The 17,181-nt window shown below is 48.1% G+C and overlaps 1 protein-coding gene and 2 non-coding genes across 3 annotated transcripts in view; 2 read left to right on the top strand and 1 right to left on the bottom strand.

Moving 5' to 3' along the window:
- PATL1 (PAT1 homolog 1, processing body mRNA decay factor) overlaps positions 1 to 10,496 on the bottom strand; it is a 42,914-nt gene extending 32,418 nt beyond the window's left edge. The window contains exons 1-4 of the mRNA XM_069980800.1: positions 10,304 to 10,496; positions 5,485 to 5,575; positions 837 to 1,030; positions 182 to 259 (exon numbers count right to left, since the gene is read on the bottom strand). Coding sequence (XP_069836901.1) covers positions 182 to 259; positions 837 to 1,030; positions 5,485 to 5,575; positions 10,304 to 10,318 — 378 coding nt within the window. The 5' untranslated portion in view covers positions 10,319 to 10,496. The remainder of the gene's footprint in view (positions 1 to 181; positions 260 to 836; positions 1,031 to 5,484; positions 5,576 to 10,303) is intronic.
- An 821-nt stretch (positions 10,497 to 11,317) lies between these two features.
- On the top strand, positions 11,318 to 11,390 carry TRNAT-UGU (transfer RNA threonine (anticodon UGU)). The gene has a single exon. It is a non-coding gene; the product is annotated as a tRNA-Thr (tRNA).
- A 303-nt stretch (positions 11,391 to 11,693) lies between these two features.
- On the top strand, positions 11,694 to 11,764 carry TRNAG-CCC (transfer RNA glycine (anticodon CCC)). Its single transcript has one exon. It is a non-coding gene; the product is annotated as a tRNA-Gly (tRNA).
- Positions 11,765 to 17,181: the final 5,417 nt, after the last annotated feature.

Here is a 17,181-nt window from a genome sequence, read left to right as displayed (position 1 = left end):
ACTTAATATAGCATTAAAGCTTGTGCTTAGAAGCTTGTTTATTCCTTGTCCATCATAAGTGTTTTTACAGGTAGAGCATCTAAGATGGGCATGGACAAAATAGTGTCCTGTCAATAAAAAGTGATTGTAGGAACCCACATGGACTTTTACAGTTCTCAGGTTTTATGCAATATCTTCCTACCTCTGTCAGTGAAGGTCCTCTGATTGGTCGTAAGTCTGAGGAAGAATCCCATATACTAGAGTTTATACCAGATGATAGCTGGAAAATATCAATAACAATTAAAAGCATTTTAAATACAACATAACGTATTACCCCTTGCAGACAATTAAACATATTCCAGTCAATCTACAAGTGACTCTCCAAGGACATACCTGAATGTCCTTACAAATACTGTAGTGGCACAAAAAAATGGTACCGCTGCATGGGAGGACAGCCAGCTGTCAGCAACAGCTGGACTCTTTGCATCCCAATCCGCCATTCAACTATGCAATTGGCTGTTATAAATAACTTAATAATGCAGCTACCTATCCAAGTAATTCTAAGAGTGTTTTATGATGACAAATTGGTAAATCTTGGCCATCGTACTTCATGTCGGAGGTAAATTTTGGGTATTATTGTAATCATAAAGGGAAAGGTGTTAAAAATTTGTCATCTTCAAAATTTCAAATATTCTGCTTGTAAGAGGGATAGTCAAATCACGCAAGATAGTTAATATTTAAGGGCCAGTTGACAATGAGCAAAAGTGGCTGAAATTGAAGCAGAATCCGCACCACGGACACCACACATAAAAAAAAGCTCTGGACTCCTAAATAAAGAGAGCAAAACCAATAATTACCGTTGTCCGTGTCCCACGAGGCAGAGATGGTTCTTCTATTTCCTTTACGAGTTGACTAAGACTGTGCTCCAGCTCCTCTTGTTGCTCTCCCAGTGGATCGTGGATAGGAGAAGTACTTCCGGCCAAAAGGTGAGAAGAGGGTATCTTCTCTTCCATCTCTGCCAGGCGTTCATGTTCCTCTCGCCAATCATCATCTGCAAAAAAAAAAAAAGCAATCAAATAAGCTTATATGTAAAAGGGATATTCTGATTTCAAGTGGACTGGTCCCCAGAAAATCTGCGGCCCGGAATTAACAATGCCAATTGCTAATTTTTCCAATCTATATCTTGAGGATTAAACAAGAGACAATGCATCCATGGTGGTCCAAGTATTGAAAATGTAAAAAAGCCATGTACTAGTGAATTAGAATTGAGAGGATATAAAAAATCTGGTGCAGGCAGGGGGTGGGGCAACATAATAGAGAACATATATTTACTTGTCCCTGTGCGCCCACAGCGCTGCATTACTAGCTTTCTGACAGCTGCCAGACTTGCTCAGCCACGACCTGAGGGAAAGTACCTGCTCAGCCGGTCAGTGACTGCAGCGGTTTTCCGCCTCTGTCACTGAATGGTGGGACCAGGAGCTAGAGGAGGCAGAAGGGGGTCTGAGAGTGGTACGGAGCACTGCGGAAGGATGGGTAAATATGCATCCTTTATTTTCTTCATCCCACTCCCTGCGTTGTTATAGCCGGGGTTCTCCTTTAAACAAGCTGCGAACAATGGGAGCGATCATGAAAGGAGGAAACTAAATGAGAACGTATTTGCAAAAATATTTAACTACAAGTTTAACTATATTTGTTGAAATGGGGTAGAGAAACACTGTTACAAGAAAATTAGTTAAATAGATCTAGACTTTTGAAATAAAAGGAGACTGGAAATGTTCTAACAGCAACTTAAATTAACCCCTTCACGTCATTATATATATATTATACACACACATATACACACACACACACATTCCTACTGCACATGCCTCATGCAGTAGGAACGTATACATACGTTCCTGCAGTGAAGAAGCTTTTAATGTGAGCGGTCCGATACACATCAGTGTCGCCGGAGCTAAGCACAGGCTGCCTGTCATTAGTTCCTTAAACACGTTTAAAGAAGTCAGTTACTGGATAATCACCTGTCACTGACTAAAATGATCTAAAAAGATTGGCGATCTGTGCATACAGTCTGCTCTCAGACTCTATGCTGGTACTCCGCTCCATCCGCAGCTGCATTAATATGGCGCTGGTTTGTTTGAATTTGTTGCCACTGGGCAGGGTGGGGAGTGGGCACGCCGGGGGAAGCTGTCTCTGAGCTGCGGGGAGAGAATTGGTGGAGCCCCCTACAGCAAGGAGACAAGAGGCAGTAGCAGGGACACTGAGCATCCCCCCAGGGCAGAGGGAAACACTGCCCCGCCGTGAGACGGGCAATAGTATTATCCTGGGGATGGAGATACCTAAACCAAAACTGTGCCAGGGGCAGCAGAAGCACATATTCCTGAATGTAGCCGCTCAAGTAGTTTTCCCACAATGGACGTTAAGCTTAACAGTCTATAGTTAGCTGGGGATGTTCTAGAGCCCTTTTTGAAAATTTGCACTACATTTGTCTTACGCCAGTCCCTTGCCACAATACCAGTCACCAAAGAGTCACTGAATATTTAGTACAAGGGTAAAGAAATTACAGAACTGAGTTCCCTAAGAACTTTGGTTACATTCAGTTTATTTAATTTATCTTGGACCATACCAGCAGTAAGACAGTTTAGTACATAACATTACCAGCACTGTCCCCGCTTATCTCAGGACTGTCCCCGCCAGTTCTGCCTCCATCCTCCCCTTTTGTATATGCAGAGCTGACAAACCCATTCAGCAACTTGGCTTTCTCTTGATCCCCGGTAATTTACTCCCCTTCACCATTATTTAGGGGATCTACATCGTCTGATTGTTTGCATTAAAGCGACTCTGTACCCACAATCTGTCCCCCCCAAACTACTTGTACCTTCGGATAGCTGCTTTTAATCCAAGATCTGTCCTGGGGTTCGTTCAGCAGGGGATGCAGTTATTGTCATAAAAACAACTTTTAATCTTGCAGCGCTGTGTCTAACGGACGGGGCTCACATTTGTATATGCATTAGTCTGGCACACCCTCTCTGTCCTTCCTCCTCACCCTCCTCATGATTAGGAATGATCCAGGCAGATTACTTCCTATTCCCCATCTGTGGCAGCCCGGCACACGTCAATACACCTATGCAAAGCTCAAACAGCAGTAAATGTTCCTGGATCATTCCTAATGCTGAGGAGGGTGGGGAGGAAGGACGGAGAGGTTGTGCCATCCTAATGCATATACAAATGTAAGCCCCGGCCGTTAGACACAGCGCTGCAAGATTAAAAGTTGTTTTTATGACAATAACTGCATCCCCTGCTGAACGGACCCCAGGAAAGATCTTGGATTAAAAGCAGCTATCCGAAGGTACAAGTGGTTTGGGGGGTCAGATTGTGGGTACAGAGTCGCTTTAATATATTTGAAGAATTCAGGGCAATTTGTGCTGTTTTTATTACCTTTTTGTAATTCTACAACTGACCCCTCTGACTTGTACTTTTTTAAATGCCTTTTGAAATTTGCCTTTTGAAAATGAAATGTTTTTGCCCTCCAAACATGTATTTTTTTTCTACAACCCAAGCCAAAACTCACTACATTGTGGTCACTGTTACCCAGGTGTTCATGGACATTTCTGCATTGTTAGAAATAACCAGATCTGACAGGGCATCACTTCTCTTGGTTCCTCCAAAAACTGGCCCAGAATATTATCTTACATTAAAATTCTCTCCCCTTTGTGGTTTTAGTTGAACTATAAACCCAATCTACACTCACCGGCCACTTTATTAGGTACACCATGCTAGTAAAGGGTTGGACCCCCTTTTGCCTTCAGAACTGCCTCAATTTTTCGTGGTATAGATTCAACAAGGTGCTGGAAGCATTCCTTAGAGATTTTGGTCCATATTGACATGATGGCATCACACAGTTGCCGCAGATTTGCCGGCTGCACATCCATGATGCGAATCTCCCGTTCCACCACATCCCAAAGATGCTCTATTGGATTGAGATCTGGTGACTGTGGAGGCCATTTGAGTACAGTGAACTCATTGTCATGTTCAAGAAACCAGACTGAGATGATAGCTTTATGACATGGCGCATTATCCTGCTGAAAGTAGCCATCAGATGTTGGGTACATTGTGGTCATAAAGGGATGGACATGGTCAGCAACAATACTCAGGTAGGCTGTGGCGTTGCAACGATGCTCAATTGGTACCAAGGGGCCCAAAGAGCGCCAAGAAAATATTCCCCACACCTTGACACCACCACCACCAGCCTGAACCGTTGATACAAGGCAGGATGGATCCATGCTTTCATGTTGTTGACGCCAAATTCTGACCCTACCATCCGAATGTCACAGCAGAAATCGAGACTCATCAGACCAGGCAACGTTTTTCCAATCTTCTACTGTCCAATTTCCATGAGCTTGTGCAAATTGTAGCCTCAGTTTCCTGTTCTTAGCTGAAAGGAGTGGCACCTGGTGTGGTCTTCTGCTGCTGTAGCCCATCTGCCTCAAAGTTCGACATACTGTGCGTTCAGAGATGCTCCTTTGCCTACCTTGGTTGTAACGGTTGGCTATTTAAGTCACTGTTGCCTTTCTATCAGCTCGAACCAGTCTGCCCATTCTCCTCTGACCTCTGGCATCAACAAGGCATTTCCGCCCACAGAACTGCCGCTCACTGGATGTTTTTTCTTTTTCGGACCATTCTCTGTAAACCCTAGAGATGGTTGTGCGTGAAAATCCCAGTAGATCAGCAGTTTCTGAAATACTCAGACCAGCCCTTCTGGCACCAACAACCATGCCACGTTCAAAGGCACTCAAATCACCTTTCTTCCCCATACTGATGCTCGGTTTGTACTGCAGGAAATTTTCTTGACCATGTCTACATGCCTAAATGCACTGAGTTGCCGCCATGTGATTGGCTGATTAGAAATTAAGTGGTAACGTGCAGTTGGACTAATAAAGTGGCCGGTGAGTGTATATCTGGTTGGTTGAAATTACCCATTATTACAACTGTCCCCTCCCAGGAAGCCTGCTGTGTGTGCAGCTGCCCATCAATCACCTCAGTAATGTTTGGGGGTCTGCCCTTTTAGTAATTACTTTATCATCATCTTAGGATAGATATATGTTTAACCCATGTTTAAATTCAAGTATTGTAGATTTACCAGCCACATCTGCTGGGATCAGGAGATATAGCTGGGGAGAGAGTGCAGCAGCAGCGCAATCCACTCTCCAGCCAGCCACAAACTCTGACAATGTAGTCTCATAGACTTATATCGTCAGAATTGGCTGGATATGGCCGGGAAGTGGATGACATGGCTGTCATACTGTCACCCCGGCTATATCTCTCGATCACAGCGGATTTCAGCAGCTAGACCTGCTGTGATCAATAACTTGATGACGTATCTGACCATGTCTGATGACGTATCAAAAGTTATTTTTAATCACATGTGATCTTTAACACAGAAGAGTCATTAACAGTCCCCATGAGGAATGATCAGGACCTAGCCTATAAACAGAACCAACTTACCAATTGCTCCAGCTCCAAATGTATCATCATTAAATTGGTCAATTTCCTCATCCTCCTCGAGGTCAGGGAAGCCTTCACCATCCTCCAAAGACTAAAATACATAAGAAAATGTAGTTGACTTAATTGCATGATACAAGAAAATTTTTGATTTTAGTACCCGTCTCCTGGTTCAGCCATTCAAAATCCAAAGCTCTGCAGTAATCGAGTGCTACTAACATGGACAATATACATTCATAAAACCTACAGATGGAGCAGCAGAAGTCAGTAACATTTGGTGATCTAACTTCCCATGGTTGCTGGTCCAGCACCAGTACTATGAATGCGGTACATTCCTCAATCATAAAATGCCTAAATGGCCTTGTGCAGGTTTTCTATAAAGAACATTTGCTGGGTTCCACTTCAACTCTGTTCTCCCAGAATCAACATTTATCATCTACTATCCCATGTCGTATTTTTCTCCTAACCGCACAAATGTAATGTGTAGTAGTCTGAACAGAGCTCAAGTCAATCATGCAGGCTGCTGCTGCTGTATTTAAAGTCTATGGGGCTGATGGAGGTAGCCAAGTGCTGTTATCAGCTGTTTTCATCAATCCCATAGGCTATGAAAGGAGCAGTGGAAACGCATGCTTGGCTGTCACTCTATTTAAAGTGACACTTCACCCATTTTTAGCATCATGACTTCTCTACACAGGTGTAAAGGGTAAATTTAGCAGTTTTCATCCCTTATTTTATATCATTCATTATGGCGCTTGTTCTTTCAAAATGGTGCTTAATCTTTCAAAATTGTATAATTAAGTTTTCATAGGAATTTTATAAAATGTTACTCATCAATATATTTTATGTTCTATCAATCTAAAGACCTTTCCTCCATATATCAGCAATTAAGCACTGGCCCTACTAGATGAGGGTGGTTGGGGAGAGGTTGGTGGTCACTATTTGGCAGTTTGTTTCTGAGCTGGAAGAGTCCATTGTGTGGGGGGAGATCTGTGCTGTTCTCTTCTTGGATGACTGTATATGAGGCGCAGTGTAATATGAAGATATCCTGTGTAATATAGAGGAGGAGGAAAAGCCATAAGTAGTGTAGCAGTAACCTCTGTCCTCAGTGTGGTGTTTTCTCTCTGGGAGAAGATTGTGCGTTTTCCTTCAGTAGACTGTGTGTGTTCACTATAGCTGCAGCAGGCTGTGTGTGTGTTAGTGAGAGAGGCAGAAATTAAAGGGGAACCCCAGATAAGAAAAACTTGTTTTCTATTAAAACACATAGATGTGTTTATATAATGTATTACTGTATCTGTGCGGTTGTGCCACACTGGTAGCTGATAGAAATCCAGGAAGTGAAGAAATACTGTATGGCCCCTGTGCCAATTCACATAGTCTCCTGCTCCTTCTGCTATCCCCTCTTAGGAGACAAATATTCCATTCCTCTGTCTCACATTGTGTATGTTTGCTAGCCACAGGCTGATGATGGAGACAGGGGGCACAACGTGATGTCACAGGAGGCTTGGCTGGATCCCCCAATCCCCTGAGTGATCCACCATCTCTGAATGGCCAGAAGCAGCTGCTGCACTGATTTCACTGATTGTGATGGGTGGGGGACTGTGATGATTAGCTGAGGAAAAGCATTGCATTCTGGGAACTGTTCAACCAGGAAGGACAGAAACACAATACAGAACCCCCCCCCCACACAAACAAATGGATGTTTGGTAGTTTCAAAACTAGCATAGACAGGTAAGTAATGTGTTATGCTTCTGCAGAAGTTTCACTTTTTTTAGCCTCTACCTGGAGTTCCCCTTTAGAGGGGTATTCTGGGCAACAGTAGTGAGATCATGATAGAGAAGTTCTATTTCCCCTTCCCTGTCACTACGGCTGACCTCTATATCACAGGTGTCTAGCATTGTTAGCAATTTTGCTTTGTGAATGGTGAATATTTAGTTAAAAACATAAAAGATTGTCGGCATGAAAAGACCACCTGCTCCTTCTAGTCTAGTTGTGAGTAGTTCAGGACATGGAGGCTGGAGACTGGCTGCATCCACTGCACATACAGGAGAAGCTGCTTTATTTCTTTCCTTATTCCCTCAGAAGTCGCCCCAGGATCAAGTAGTCTCAAACTCAATTTACCCGGGGGCCGCTAGAGGTAGAGTCTGGGTGAGGCTGGGCCGCATCAGGTTTTCCACAAGAAGGGGACTGAGGGGAGCAGGGGGGTGACACAGGGGACTGGGGGGAGCAGAGGTGACAGAGGGGAGCTGGGGGGTGACACAGGGGACTGGGGGGAGCAGGGGGGTGATACAGGGGACTGGGGGTGACAAAGGGGACTGGGAGTCTCTGAGAGGGGACTGGGAGTCTCTGAGAGGGGACTGGGAGTCTCTGAGAGGGGACTGGGAGTCTCTGAGAGGGGACTGGGAGTCTCTGAGAGGGGACTGGGGGTGACACAGGGGACTGGGGGGAGCAGGGGTGACAGAGGGGAGCTGTGGTGACACAGGAGACTGGGGGGGAGCAGGGGGGGTCTCTGAGAGGGGACTGGGGGGTTACACAGGGGACTGGGGGGAGCTGGGGGTCACTGAGAGTGGAGTGGGGGGAGCTGGGCACACGCCTCCTCCTCCTCTCACCCCGGGCACTGGCGCTCTCCTCTTAGCCGCACATGCAGCTCCTTGATCTCTGGAGGAGGAGGCCGCGGGGACTGCAGGGTGAGGTGATCGCATCGCTGCAAGTCCTGGGGCTGTAAAGCAGGATCGGGGGTCTGCACTGCATCCCCCGATCCTGCTGAACAGCCCCAGGACTTGCAGCGATGCTATCACCTTGGAGTCCCTGCGGCCTCCTCCTCCAGAGACCGGGGAGCTGCATGTGTGGCAGGGACGCTAGGGGGCAGCGCTCTGCCAGGCGGCTGTTGGCCTCTGCACCGCACACCTCCCCTCCCACCACCGCCGCCCACCTCTCCGTCGTCTTCGGGAGGCCGGTCGAACAGCTGCAGCCGTCCCTGATGCCGCCCCCCCTCTGCCGCGTCATCAGCTGCTCAGCCGCGATTGGCTGAGCATAAAGTTAAGCTCAGCCAATTGCTGCTGAGCTGCTGATGAGGGCCGCACTTACAGGAAAGCTACCATTGAGGTGGGGGCCGCAAACTAGTGTCCCGAGGGCCGCAGTTGGCCCGCGAGTTTGAGACCCCTGATGTAGGACATTAGAGAGAAGCTGCTGAGCCAGTGTGATAAATAACTCCCCTGGTATCTGACTGGCCATTTATGCAGGAGTTGGGCCCTGATAAAATCAGGAGATGGCACTGTGGCTTACCGACTCCTCAGCCCTGGTATGCAGCCTTCATATAGTTTTTTTTTTTTTTTAATAAAATTAGTACATAACTTTTAAGTGGTACCTAAATTTTTATACAACTTTTGACATGTCAGAAATTGTGATCGGTGGGGTCCAGCTGTGGAGACACTCAGCAGTGACTAGAACAAAGATACGGAAGTGCTTGAACACAGCATTACTTTGCCTCTGATGTGAACATGGAACACAGAATATGGATGCAAAGGCTGTTATGGCATCTGTACTCTGTGTGAATGACTTTCCAAGGAAATGAAGGGACACAGAATTCAGTCAAGCGCTTCTGTGTCTTGGTTCGAATAAACAGTAGGGGTCTGGATGCTGAGACCCTCACTTATCCCGACTCCTCCCATTTCAGAAGTTGTGTAAATATTTAGGTACACTTTAACACTGTCTGTGGATTAGTGTCAAATAAGTTAATTTTTAGCATATTGTCTGGTATGTCAAAGATTAGAGATTGCATTGGGTCTCACTCCTGATTGACACTGGAATCTTAAAATATAACCAGTTGTCAATCAAATCTGATTTATTGGTTCAATTATAGTCTGTGGAGCAAATGACTCAATCTTCTGGCTTCCCAGGGTCTGGAGAATGCTGCCGAGTGCTTCACACATCTACAGCTAAGGATCGCAGCAGGTCTCAGAAGTAGAATGAAATGTGAGCTTTACCTTTAGGTACGTCTGGTGTCATCTATAAATTGTATTTGCCATGAATAGGCAGTATTTTTCTTTGACCATTTGTGCTGAAATGTTTAAAATGCATCTGTCCACTTTCTCCATGCTGTAAAGTCAGAATAAAACATTACATGGTTGCCCATTGACCTAAGGTGAAAGGTTGCTTGCCCATAGCAACCAATCATAGCTCAGCTTTAAACTATGCCTCCCCCCCAACAACAGGAATGGTATATTATGACTCTCCTATCCTAACATATTTTCACCTTAAACAGGTAGTACAATGCCAAATTTTTTTATTAATAGAAATTAGGGAGCTATAAAAATGCAGCCATACTCACCTCCCCAGATTCCCCATCATTGAATTCTGATAGCCCCTGCCGCCCCATGCTGATCCCTGGTTCCTTTGATGAGTCTTCCCTGCTAGGGCCAATGAGGCTGGACAGCGCTGCAGCCAAAGACTGGCTGGGCAGCTGATGCAGGAAAGACACAATTGCAGGAACCAAGAAACAGCAGTAGGCAGCAGGGAGCTGATAAGACTACCACAGTGGCACCGGGGCAGGTAAGAATGGTTGCTATTTTTACAGCACCCTGACACACTTCTAAATATTTCCTTTTAGGCAGGAATATAGGCTTTAATGCTACGGTTACCAAGCATTGTTCTCTGCTACCTGGGTAGCCTGTGTGCCTTGTCCCACTGGTGGGAGGTCGTGTATTATATACAAGCCTCCTTGTATATCTGCAGTATAACACAACACTCACCCCAAGAAGTGATCTGGGAGTTACCTCATCGTACCCTAGCACACACACACAAGTCTCCACACTCCCAACCTTACCTGACACCGTAGCATGTCTCTCACTCTCGCTTTCCCACTCTCGGCCTCTCCACCCCCTCTCTGCGATGCGCGTTCACGCTCTCCCTCCTCTTCCTATTCTTTTTTCCTGATTGGCCGCACACCCCACCGCGTTCCCAACTGCTCGTTGTTTGATTGGCTGTGGTTCACAACGTGCGCGTCCATTAGTGTATTACGTCGGGCGGCGCGTGACCTGCGGGCTCGCTCTGTTGTCCAGGTGACGTGCGTCTGACGTAAACCGGAACCTCGCCTTCGTGATGTCAATATCAATAGCTGTAACTTTATTGGTCAAGACAATTCTCAGTCATGACAAAGCCGCGGTACTTGTGTGTAGGGATTCCCCGATTTTGCCACTTATGTAACTTATATTTCTGGAGAGGAAATATATGGTGACAACATAGACACGATGTATTACCAAGTTTTCAGACTTTATTCAGCCGCAGCTGCTGCCGCCGCCACGTTTACTTTGTCCTTGTGAAGAGGACTAAGATAGAATACACGGTTCAGCCTTTAAAAGACGCACTATTAATAAATATGACCTTGGGCAAATCAGTGAGGCCAATTAGGATCGCCGTCTTACAGCTTATCTCGCTTATAACGAATGTAGCCGCACTGTGACCTGCCGTTTACCGTGACACAACAATTGGCGGCTCCTCAAACCTGCTGGATTCCTCCGCCGCCGCCACTCGTTGCTATTTTAGCCGCGCGATATTGCGAACTTATTATGTCGCACAGCCACACGTGACTAAGGCCCAGACATCTGCTTCTTTTGAGCAAACAAAAATCATAATTTGCCAGGGGACATCTTCCCGAGTGTACAGTCGATGAGCTGGTGACAGGAATGGGGGGGAAGCAACCACTTATATCGGACAAGTCACACATCGCTATTGCTGTGTAATATCAGCGATCTGTCGGCACTCCCCTAAACCCGACGCGAGAGGCGCTGTAATTGCAGAGCGTCTAAGCCTCACAAAATTTGAGATTTTCCCTGTGCAGGGCTCCATAGCTCAGGGGTTAGAGCACTGGTCTTGTAAACCAGGGGTCGCGAGTTCAAATCTCGCTGGGGCCTGCAGGCTTCTTTTTGTTTAGTGTTATTTAGTTTATCATTTGTCAAATATATATATATTTATTATTATTTTTTTATTATTATTTTTAAGAATAATCATAAAAAGAAAATTTGTAGCCTAATATTCACCACTTGTACTATATTACAACTATACTTTGTACTATATGACAACACATGACAATAGTTTGCATGTCTGCAACCATCACTGTTACTAATTGTTCGGAAGGGGTAAGGACAGGCAGGACGCTCCTACGATGGACTTAGTGTTACAATAGGATTTCATTTGAAGATAGTGGCTATCAGCCTGCGCTAGTGGTGTAGGGGTATCATGCAAGATTCCCATTCTTGCGACCCGGGTTCGAGTCCCGGCTAGCGCACACTTCCTTTTTTCTTTTCTTACACACTTTTTTTGATGGACCCTGAGCTAGTTTTTCTTGTAAACAACATCGATTTTACAGGTATGTGTTCTTATAACATCATATGAATCCTCTCCATGTCCACAGAGAACTCTAAGTAACATGAAATCCCTCTATATATGCTACTATAAACCATTTAATTCGCTTCTATTATCTAGTTTTTATTGTCTTCATCTTCTTATTGTTCATTGACTTGTATGTTTGCAGACCAACTCACACAACCATAATTAAAGCTAGACAAATAACCTAGATAACACCTAAACATAAACACAAACAAACCAATAAACACACATTGCCCTTGTACTTCTTTATTAGGCACACTACATTTTTTTAAATTAATCACTGAACTTAATATAAATACTACTCATGCAGCACTGCAGCACAGGGACAAAGCGGTGGAGACTGCAGCATACTGGGCATACTGTCATCTAGCCTGGAGGCATCAGGAATGGAAGGTAGATGTCTGTGCACTCCTGCCTCCTCCTCTGCATCAGTGCATCCATCCCCCTCCTAAGCCTTCATTTCATCCTCAGCTTTGGTGACCCTTCTCAGCCTTCATGAACTCCTCTATCCTTCTCAGCCTCAGTAATCACCTGATCAGAATCCATGCTAAAGCCCCTATTACAAGGGGCGACTGTGAGGAGTCCGTCAGCGCTCGTTTGCTCCTCATTCCCTGCCCACTGCCACCCCTATTACACGCAGCAGCAGTGAGCGGGAGAAAGCCAAGGGGACCGCGGAAGGGTGCGGGGGGCTGCCCAGATGATCGCTTGATCGTCTGGGCAACCCATAGCATATAGCAGTGGTCTGCTGCCACTGCTCCTGTTCCACGGAGCGGCGGCAGTATATTGCTGCTATATGAGTCGTTTGTCTTTCAACATGTTGAAAGACAAACAACTACAACGATCAGCCGACATCCTTCATGTCGGCTGATCGTTGTGTTCTATTACACAGGACGATTATCGGTTGTAATCGTTACGTGTAATAGGGCGTTTGCCCTCCATGCCCTCCCTCTCCTCTTCACCTCCCTCATCCTCCTCCACAACCTTTCCTCATCGTCTTTCTGTAACGACTGGAGTCGTGGATCCACTGAACCGTCACTAGTGATGGCACTAACTGTTAGGGCCACGGCGGCGTCCCGTGCTCCGGACCGCCGCCGCACCCCCTCTCCCACTCCTGCAGCAGCCGGTGTCCATATGCAGGGACCCGGCGCTGCTGTTGCTTCGGCCCCGGGGGGCGCCTCACCTCACCGCGCTCCTGCCCGACGCTGTGCCGGCAGGCGCACGCGTCCCCGTCTCCTAGGGCGCGCACGCTCCGGCTGTCTCAGGTTTAAAGGGGCAGTGCGCTCCTAATTGGCTTGAGTGTTAATCACTTCCCTATAAGTTCCTGCCCTGCCCCTTCCCAGGTGTTGGAGCCTCTACATGCTTCCCATAGCGTTTGGCCCAGCTCCCTGTTGTTCCTGATTCCTGTCCGCTACCTGGTCCCTAGTCCTTGTTCCTGGTTCCTGCTCCTCTGTCACACTATTGCTCCTGTGTTCAGCCTGTCACCTGCGGTTACGCCTACAGACCTCTGCCAGCACCATCTCCTGCCTACTGCTCCTGCCTCGCCTCGCCTGCTGTCACTAGCAACCAAACCAGGGGTAGCGACCTGGGGGTCGCCTGCAGCAGCAAGCCCATCCCGCCTTGCGGCGGGCTCTGGTGAAAACCAGCGGCCCCTTAGACTCCGCTCCCTGGTGCGGTTTTGTGCCATCGCTAGTGTCGGCCCAGTGGATCCACTACTCCAGGCGTTACACTAACCTCACCAGGGAGCGGAGTCTAAGGGGCCGCTGGTTTTAACCAGAGCCCGCCCCAGGTCGCTACCCCTGGCTTGGTTGCTAGTGACAGCAGGCGAGGCGTGGCAGGAGTAGTAGGCAGAAGATAGTGCAGGCAGAGGTCTGTAGGCGTAACCGCAGGTGGCAGACAGTACTCAGGAAACAACGGGTAAGCAGCGGACAGGAACTAGGGACTGGGAACAGAGGACAGGAACTAGGAACAGGAACTGAGGTCAGGAACAACAGGGAGCTGGGCCAAACGCTATGGGAAGCATGTAGAGGCTCCAACACCTGAGGTGGGACAGGGCTGGAATTTATAGGAGAGTGTGTGGGCAGCCACCAATTAGGGGCGGACTGCCCCTTCAACTCTGAGACATCCGGCGCGCGCGCTAAGAGGCGGGGACGCGCGCGCCAGCCGGCACAGCGACGGACAGGGGTGAGGCGAGGCGCCCCCAGGGGCCGAAGTGGCAGCAGCGCCTGGTCCCTGCATGTGGACACCAGCGGCTGCAGGACAGGGTGAGGGGGTGCGGCGGCAGTCCGGAGCGCGGGATGCTGCCGCAGCCCTGACAGTACCCCCCTCTTTGGCCTCCCCCTGCAAGAATCCCTTGAGAAGGTCCCGATCCAGGATATTAGACTCGGGTTCCCAGGATCTTTCCTCAGGACCAAAACCTCTCCAGTCCACTAGGAAGAAACGTCTTCCTCTGACAGTTTTCATGGCCAGAATGTCTTTAACAATGTAGACGTCGTCCGAGACGGCTTGTGGAGCAGAGAACGAAGATTTATTGGAGAATCGGTTGAGGACCACTGGCTTTAAGAGGGAAACATGGAAGGCGTTCGGGATCCGCATAGTAGGGGGTAGACGGAGTTTGTAGGTGACTGGGTTGATGCATTTTAGCACCGAGAAAGGACAGAGGAATCGAGGACCCAACTTGTAGCTGGGAATCTTGACATATTTGGCCGAGAGCCAGACTTTGTCACCTGGGAGAAAGTTTGTGGCAGGTCTCCTTTTCTTATCCGCCTGGTCCTTCATGCGGTCAGATGCCTTGAGCAAAGATTGTCGAGTCTGTTCCCAGATCGACTGCAGGTCAGACAACAATTCCTCCACGGCTGGGACCTCGGAGGATGGAGAGAGAGGCAGAGGAGGACGAGGGTGACGCCCATAGACCACATAGAAGGGTGACTTGCCTGTGGAACTCGAGTCCAGATGGTTGTAGGAAAACTCTGCCCATGGAAGTAGGCTGGACCAGTTGTCTTGGCGAGCTGAGACAAAATGACGTAGATAGTTGCCCAGGATCTGGTTGACCCTCTCCATTTGCCCGTTGGTCTGGGGGTGATAGGCAGACGAGAAGTCCAACTTCACTTGGAGCTGTGAGCAGTGGGCACGCCAAAACTTTGAGACAAATTGTGAGCCTCTGTCGGACACGATGTGAAGGGGAAGACCATGGAAGCGGAAGATGTGTTGAAAGAACAACTGGGCCAGACAGGGAGCAGATGGAAGTCCAGGAAGAGCCACAAAAGGAGACATCTTGGAGAAGCGGTCAGTGACCACCCAAATGACTGTGTTTCCCGCAGATGGAGGCAAGTCTATGACAAAGTCCATGCCTATCTGGCACCAGGGACAGCTTGGAACTGGCAAGGGCTGTAATAGGCCGGCAGGCCTTAGTCGGGAGGACTTGTTTTTGGCATAGATTGTACAGGAAGCCACAAAGTCTTTGACATCTTGGAAAAGGCTGGGCCACCAGTAGTGGCGGGAGATCAGTTGCCCGGTCTTTTGGACTCCAGGGTGCCCGGCCACCAATGAGGATTGTCCCCACTTCAGAATCCTTCCTCGAAGCGCAGGGCAAACATAGGTCTTTCCAGGGGGTACTCCCTGAAGAGCCGAAGTGGCGACTGGCATCAGACGATCGGGAGGTATGATGTGGCGAGGAGAGTCCTCTTGTCTCGTGACATCAGATGCTCGGGAGAGAGCATCGGCTTTCACGTTCCTCTCAGCCGGACGAAAATGGATAACAAAGTTGAAACGTGAAAAGAAAAACGACCACCTGGCCTGCCGGGGATTGAGGCTTTGGGCCGATTGGAGGTAGAGAAGGTTCCTGTGGTCCGTGTAGATGACCGGATGCCTAGCCCCCTCTAGGAGATGACGCCACTCCTCCAGTGCCAGCTTAATCGCCAAGAGTTCTCGGTCGCCAATAATATAGTTCCTCTCGGCAGGGGAGAAAGTCTTTGAGAAGAACCCACAGGTTCTGGTCTTGCCTGATGCGTCCTTTTGCGAGAGGACTCTCCAGCGCCCACTGAAGATGCGTCGACCTCAAGTGAAAACGGCTTGGTGGCATCCGGGCGGACTAGAGCAGGGGCAGAGGCAAAGGCAGACTTTAGGCTAGTGAAGGCTTGCTCGGCCAATGCCTGGGATCCGCCTTCTTCTTAGTGAGAGCCACGATGGGTGCGACCAGGGTAGAGAAATGTGGGATGAACTGCCGATAGTAGTTGGCAAATCCTAGGAGGCGTTGGATAGCTCTGAGTCCCACGGGACGTGGCCACTGGAGAACAGCTGAGAGTTTGGCTGGATCCATCTGTAGACCTTGATCGGAGACAATATAGCCAAGAAACGGAAGGCTGCGCTGATGGAAAACACACTTCTCCAGCTTGGCGTACAAACAATTGGCCCATAGTCTTTGTAGGACCTGACGTACTTGGGTCACGTGAGTCTGCTGGTCAGGGGAGAAGACCAGAATGTCGTCAAGATAGACGATGACGCAGACATAGAGGAGGTCACGGAATATGTCGTTGACGAATTCCTGGAAGACCGCTGGGGCATTGCATAGGCGGAATGGCATGACCAGGTATTCGTAGTGCCCATCTCTGGTGTTAAAAGCGGTCTTCCATTCGTCTCCTTCACGAATACGGATTAAATTGTACGCTCCCTCTGAGATCCAGCTTGGAGAAGATCCTGGCTCCACGGAGACGGTCGAACAGTTCGGGGATAAGTGGAAGAGGATATCGGTTCTTGACAGTCACCTTATTTAGGCCCCGGTAGTCTATGCATGGGCGGAGAGAACCGTCCTTCTTCTGCACAAAGAAGAATCCTGCACCAGCAGGGGACGTGGATTTGTGGATGAAATCCTTCTGTAAGTTTTCCCGGATGTAGGAGGACATGGCCTCAGTCTCGGGTACGGAGAGAGGGTACACCCGACCTTTTGGAGGAGAAGTTCCAGGAAGGAGGTCTATGGGACAATCGTACGTCCGGTGAGGGGGCAGAGAATCCGCCTCCTTGGCAGAGAAGACATCAGGGAATGTAGAAAGGAAAATCAGCTCACCATGTGTGCAATAGTCAGTGGTGCTGGTCCTCAATTACGTCTGGAGCAGGTGGAAGGAAACAGAGATCCGGGCCATTTTCCGGTGGCAATAGGTAAAAAGTGGAAGTCCACAGCTCCAAATAAAATGTAAAGTCTTTATTAGAAATCCTCTTAAAATCCAAACATAACAATAAAAAACACGCTGACGCGTTTCAGGACACTGGTCCCTTAATCATGGCAAATTTATACTGAATATTACAAGCTTTTATAAGAGGATA

This window comes from Dendropsophus ebraccatus, chromosome 8 (assembly GCF_027789765.1).
Source record: "Dendropsophus ebraccatus isolate aDenEbr1 chromosome 8, aDenEbr1.pat, whole genome shotgun sequence".
Lineage (NCBI taxonomy): Eukaryota > Metazoa > Chordata > Amphibia > Anura > Hylidae > Dendropsophus > Dendropsophus ebraccatus.
This window is presented reverse-complemented; position numbering and strand designations above follow the sequence as displayed.